Source organism: Trypanosoma theileri (assembly GCF_002087225.1).
Source record: "Trypanosoma theileri isolate Edinburgh chromosome Unknown TM35_Tth_32_V1, whole genome shotgun sequence".
NCBI lineage: Eukaryota > Euglenozoa > Kinetoplastea > Trypanosomatida > Trypanosomatidae > Trypanosoma > Trypanosoma theileri.
Window position 1 is genome coordinate 299,383 of NW_021639874.1, and position 6,276 is coordinate 305,658.

The 6,276-nt window shown below is 41.5% G+C and overlaps 3 protein-coding genes across 3 annotated transcripts in view; all 3 read left to right on the top strand.

Moving 5' to 3' along the window:
* Positions 1 to 474: 474 nt before the first annotated feature.
* Positions 475 to 2,385, top strand: TM35_000322010 (uncharacterized protein; the record flags this gene model as incomplete). The annotated part of the gene is made up of 1 exon (XM_029028828.1): positions 475 to 2,385. One exon carries the CDS (start codon positions 475 to 477, stop codon positions 2,383 to 2,385), a length of 1,911 nt encoding a protein of 636 aa, XP_028879952.1.
* Positions 2,386 to 3,429: 1,044 nt separating this feature from the next.
* Positions 3,430 to 4,350, top strand: TM35_000322020 (SNARE associated golgi family protein; the record flags this gene model as incomplete). Its single annotated transcript, XM_029028829.1, has 1 exon — positions 3,430 to 4,350. One exon carries the CDS (start codon positions 3,430 to 3,432, stop codon positions 4,348 to 4,350), a length of 921 nt encoding a protein of 306 aa, XP_028879953.1.
* Positions 4,351 to 5,539: 1,189 nt separating this feature from the next.
* Positions 5,540 to 6,276, top strand: part of TM35_000322030 (uncharacterized protein) — a gene marked incomplete at both ends in the record, with an annotated part of 765 nt that continues 28 nt past the window's right edge. The window contains one exon of the mRNA XM_029028830.1: positions 5,540 to 6,276. This exon is cut by the window's right edge and continues 28 nt beyond it. Within this exon, the coding sequence (XP_028879954.1) occupies positions 5,540 to 6,276 (737 nt within the window).

The window sequence follows — 6,276 nt, forward strand, 5'->3', positions numbered from 1 at the left end:
AGAGAGAGTGTGTGTGTGTGTTTTATCATGGGATATATTTGAAGAGGGAGATTTCATTTATTGCCCAGATTCTCTTTATATATGCATAGAGACTTAATACTAAAGACGGATTTGAGAAAAAAAAAAGTCTGAGAGCGAAAGAAAGAAAGAGATTCGAGAAATGCACAGAACTACAAAAAAGGGGTATGACATTAGAAATGATGCTTTTTTTTTTTTTCTCGTCAACCCCCTTTTTTTATTTCTTATTTATTACAAATTCCTTTCTTTCACTTTGCACTTAAATAACTTTCCTTTCCTTTATTATTTTTTTTTTTTGTATTGATATTGTTAGTGCTGCAGCAGCAAAAAAATAATAGTGACAGTAAAAGGGGAAATCCGTGTAAGGAAGAGAAAGTAGTAGCGATATCGGCGGTGGATAGAGACTATATTCTATTTAGGAACCTCTTATATATAATTTTTTTTTTTTTAAATCTAATGCTCATTAAACTCATCTGTGATGACAGTTGCGGCTTCGTTAAACGCCTTGGTGCGTCTGAAATTCGTGTTGGTTGGGTTGTAGATGAAAACGTGCCTTTGCAGGATGCGTCACAAATTACATCACTTAATGCTGCCATTGAGAAAAGTCATCAAGAAGGATCTGGTGGAAGGAGGAATAGCAAAAATAGTGAAGATGAAGAGAACAATAATAGTAGTAGTAGTAATAATAATAATCGTGTGAATCATATAGAGACAAGTGCCATGGAAAACAATAAGGAGGTGGTGGATTTTAAGAGATATGCTGTCACTTTTCCATCCTCTACGGAACCACTGGATGTTCGTCGTACACCTCAAGCACTTGGACTGAGAAGTGGCGTAACACTCCAGCTTATATATATGGGAGAAGAAATGACATTACAAGAGCCCTTTTCCCCTATTATGACTTCTCCACTGAGAGGAAAGACCCAAGACTCGCAGGTGATGAATACGGAGGATGACACAGATGAGGATCCGGAGGAGTCTTATGCATCTTATGAGATTGGTTGGTTTCCATTCCTGCTGCGTCCTCGCGAAGGAGAGCCATTGGTGCTTATTAATGATCCCTTCAAGGCGGTCTCTGAGAGTGATGCGGTGCCGGCCACGCAGCCGTTGTGTGAGTCGTGTGGGGCGCTTGTTTCCCACAGTGATGCGCTGCGTGTCTCTGTGGATCGCCATTACCGCCCAACCCGCATGCGGCAGGACTTTATGGAAGTTTGTATGGAGAAACTCGGTGGCGGCCCGATCCCCCGCTGGCAGACCCGTTATGTGCAGATCTCCGAGACCTCAGTGGATTGGTTTGCGGAGAAGCCGCGCCCGGGTGTGAAGTGCCGCATTCACGGCCATCGCTACATTGTGCGGAATGGCGTCTGTGAGGTGACGGCGCTGCTGGAGAATGTCGATGCCTCACACAACCCGCACTGCGGCGATCGCAATTTATTTCACTTCGCCATTGAGTTCCGTGAGCCGCGGCGGACGTATTGGTTTCGAGTGACGACGGCGCAGCGGCGGGCGGCGGTTGTCGCGTTTCTTCAGGCGGCCATTCGCCGAGCCGCCCGCCGCGCCCCGCCGCAGAACCCCCGCGTGTGGAAAAGTCGGGCCGACGCGTTTCTCGCGACTGCGGCGCAACTCGGCGAACTCCACGCGGTGAATCGCATCGACATGGACGCCCTGCGGGATCGCATCGAGACACGCCAGCGTGAACTCGCCGAGTTGATGCAGAGTGAAGAAGAAGAAGAAGAAGAAGAAGGAGAAAAAGAAAAAGAAGAAAAGAAGAAGGGAAGAGGACTGCAGGCCGCACTCGCCGCACAGACGGATGTCCTGCAGGCATTACGTGCGGAACTGAACGCCTACGAGGCGGACACACAACGCGCCCAGCAGCGACTCATCGCTGCAGAGGCTCGACTCACACATGAGACGGAGTTGTTGAATGCCCAGCGGCTTGAGATGGGAGATGAAATACACAAAGTGAATATGCTTAAGAGTTACGCCATGCAGCAACGGGATGCCGCAGAGAAGCGCATTGCGGAATTGCGTCAACGGGCCGCCGCCTTGCAAGCGGAAGAACATTCCATATTTCGCAAGTGGCGGGCCTTTGAAGAACGACATCGACAACCGCAACACCAACAACACGATGGAAAACCACACACCAGACTTTATTCCTTCTCGGAAGATGGCGTTGGGGTTTCATGCGGAAGTCCACGGCTCTCAACGGAACTCGCAGCCGCCGCCGCCGCACGAATAGCATTAAGTCGAACTACGCCATCACGCCATCTGCATAATAACAATAACAATAGGAATGACAGTCAAACACCAATGCAGTCTCCACAGCGTCCCTTACAGTACTCCACTAGTCGTGAGCGGACACCATAAAAAAAAAAAAAAAAAGAGAGAAGGAACAGCGAAAAATAAAACAAAACAAACAAAAAAAAAATGAGAAGTCTTGAATGGCCCGATGATTTTTAGTGGTACAAGAGTGTTGTAATATTACCGTACTTCCTTTCTTTCTTTATCACTCCCTAAAAAAAAAAAAAAAAAAAAAGAAATTCTATTTTTTTTTTTTTTTTTTTTTTTTTTTTTTTTTTATCGCATGACGAACAAAATGACGAAAAAACAACAACTGAAGTTACCATTTCTTTTCCTTGCTACTACTATTAGTATTATTATTATTATCACCTGCTCATATTTATGCCTGTATCGATATCGTGTTAATTACCTCTCACTACTTTTTTCCTTTTATTTCCCAGAATTCTCTCTCCTTTGTAAGCATGTTTCTATTTACAAGAAACCATCTCTGACCTTTTTTTTTTCTTCTCTTCTTGAGGAATGAGGGGAGTTTCTTGATGAGTGACATGTTGTGAGTATATATATATATATTTACTCAATTTCCATTATATTCTTAACTGTCAGAATAAAAGGAAGAAAAAAAAAAAAAAGAGGAGTGAGACTCAAATGACAAGATTTAAAAAAAAGTACAAATCCCAACAAAACAAAACGAAAAAAAAAAAATAATAATAAATTACATTCTTGTTAGCAGCAAGAATATTGGCTAAACCTATTATTCTCTACCATGTCGTATATCCTTCTTTTTTTTTTTTTTCTTTTCTTCCTAACTCTTCCCTTCATAAATATATCTCTCTTCCTTACGTTTAAACCTGATGAGAGGAAAAAAAAAAGGAAAGAAGAGAGACTGCATTGTGTTTTTTTTTGTCCTTAAGAAGTAATATCAAGAACAAACAAAAAAAAACTTAACAAAGAGGCAAACAGAGGAGTATATACTCAAAACAAACGAATCTTCAGATAAATAAAGAGAGAAAGAGAAGGATTGTACACTGGAGACATCTGGACAAATAAATATTATAAAAATATAACTTATTTCTCTCAGGATATCTGTATACTGTTGTATAGATATATCATATGGAGGTGTATACTGAGAAAGGCAGGGGAGACGATAATACCAATAATACTACTTCGTTATTTCTTGCTTCTCTACTTGTTGTATTAGTTACCAGTGCCCATATCGCAGGCCGCGGAGGGGTTTCGTGGGAAATGATAAGATTAATTCTTGTAATTATTGTGCTAGTCTCCCTAGTACTGTATACAAGTGGCACTTTTCAACTTATGGGTGATATAGTGAAAATTGTTCGCAACAGCGATACCTCACTTCGCTCTGCTGCCGGTATTGGAAAGTTCTGCAGAGATGTTCAGGCACTTGCAGAAAGTCAAATGTTCCGTGTACTTCTTCTTATTACTGTAGTGTACCTTTTCCTTCAAACCCTTTGTGTGCCAGGCACTGTTGTGCTTAATGCGGCAACAGGTGCGGTAATTGGTACTCTATTAGGAGTACCGTACTGTACTTTATTAGGAACCGTTGGGGCTTCTTGTTGCTATTTACTCTCTAACTATGTTGGGATGCGTCTGGTGGAGCGGGTGGATGCGAGATTGATGAAGGGCAAAGGCCTTTCCAAGATACGCACACAAGTTCATCGACACCGTAGTGAACTCTTTGTCTATCTTCTCTTTTTACGCCTCACCCCTATTCTTCCAAACTGGCTGGTGAATTTAGCCTCACCCGTTGTTGGTGTTCCCATCCGCGTCTTTGCCCTTGCGACGTTTGTGGGTATTGTGCCGCAGACGTATTTAACGGTGCGATTTGGGGCGTTTGCGCGGGTGTCGGGGACTGCGGGCCGCACTTCGATTGTGTCGCCGTGGGATACTTTACTGCTGGCGGTGATTGGCGCGGCGATAGTGGCGGCGATGGTGTTGAAGCGGCGGTTTATGCCCGCGGGGGCGGCGGGATTAGATGCGAGTGGACGGGCAATGGTGTTTGCCGTGTGAGGTCCATAATATAAATAGGAAAGAAAGAGAAATGAAATAAGAAGAGAAAGAATAACAGGGAAGAGAAAGAGGGTGTGTGTGGTTGGGGGTGGGTGGTGGGGGTGTGTGGTAGTATATGGGAGAGAAGGCAAGAGGAAGTGGGAGAAGGAAGGTTAAAGAAAAGAAAAGAAAAGGGAATGACGGGATGAGTGAGGAGGACTAATAAAAGAGGTTTTTTTTTTTCTTTTTACAACGTAATCACCATCGCCGTCTCTTCTTCTTTTCCTTTTTCCTTCATTTTAGCATATATATATATATAATGGAGTCTTCTTTCTTGTTCTTTTTTCATTGATACACTTATTTTTCCCTAATGTAGTGAACTCATTTAATTCCTTATATTCTTCTTGATTGCTGTCCTTATAATCACAGGGGTCAGAAAAAAAAAAAAAAAAGAGGACAAAGAAAAAGAATAATAATTGCCGTGAGCACAGAATAGGTACGATAAAATCAATATCATTATTAGTAGAAAGGGGTTATATACTTTATAATTCCTTCAGCTTACATATTCTATCCCTTTACTTATGATTATCTCTCCTCTTTGCAGGCTTCATTGTATGATTTTATTTTTATTTTTACTTCTATCTCTTCTATGTGTCTTTTACCTAAGTATACATTAAAAAAAAAAATGTATACACTGATTTATGTGTGATTTTCTCTTTTCCGTTTCTTTTTTTCTTTCTTCGTTATTCTATTTGTTATGATGTTGTTTTTGTGTAATGACTGATGTATTTCTTACAAAATAAAGGGAGAAAAAGAGAGAGGAAGAGGAGGGAATATCAATAGTCTGAGGGAGACTTTATACATCTCTCTGCATATATATATATATATATATATATATATATATATATATATATATATATAGAGAGAGAGAGAGAGAGAGAGAGAGATAGAGAGAGATAGATAGATACGTTTTGTGTGTTTCGGCGCAGATCTTTGTCACTTTCATTACAAAGAGTGGAAAAGAAAAGGAGAGAAATAAAACCAAAAAGAAAAAAGTTGGGGAAAAAATACAAAAAACAACAACAAAGAAATAAAAAAAAAGATACATTATAAAAAAAAAAAAAGAAGAAGAAAACTCTGTCACACACACACAAAAAAAGAAAGGTAGCAACAGAATTCTTTGAATAGAAAAAAAAAAAAAAGAGGGGGAATGTCAAATCCAAATGGAGCTTCTTCTTCATCATCCCCTTTTCCACAGTACATGCGAAGTCGACGTCTTTCTCATGATAAGAGTGGAATTGCTAGTGGTAGTGGCGGCAGCAGCAGCAGTGCGAGTCTTCCTTCTATTAATGTCACCTTTAATCACAGACAAACAAACTCCAACTCCTCCTTTGGTTCTAATAGTCGCCCCACACAATCATCCATGAAAGCCCCGGAATTACTGCAAGTGATTGAGAGTCAACGGCGGGAACTGCAGGCCCGCACAGATAGTGTAAATGCCATTCAACGCAACTTTGAGCGATTGAGTGAAATGTACCGTAGTGATCGTGCCGAGTTGGAGCGATTACGTGAAGAGATGGAAAGATTACGAGAACGGGATGCGGCAAGTGAGAGTGAACGTAAAGTACTTGCTGCTATGCGGGAGGAATTGGAGTCTCTGCTGAACTCTCATAAAGAACTGCGGGAGACGCGAGAGCGGGAAAGAGAGGCATTTAATAATAGTAGTAGAGACATGGAACAGCGATTGGAAGAGCAGCAGTCGTCCTTTATGGAGTTGCAGCGTCTCTGCGATTCTCTGAAGTCGGAAGCGGCAGAAAGAGAAGAGAAGTTAAGACGTGTGAATGCAGATATTAGTGATTTCAAACGTAAAGTAGTACAGTTTTCAGTGGAACTGAAAGGTCGTTTAATGTCATTTCCCATAGAAGGTATTTTACTCTCTACGAATAC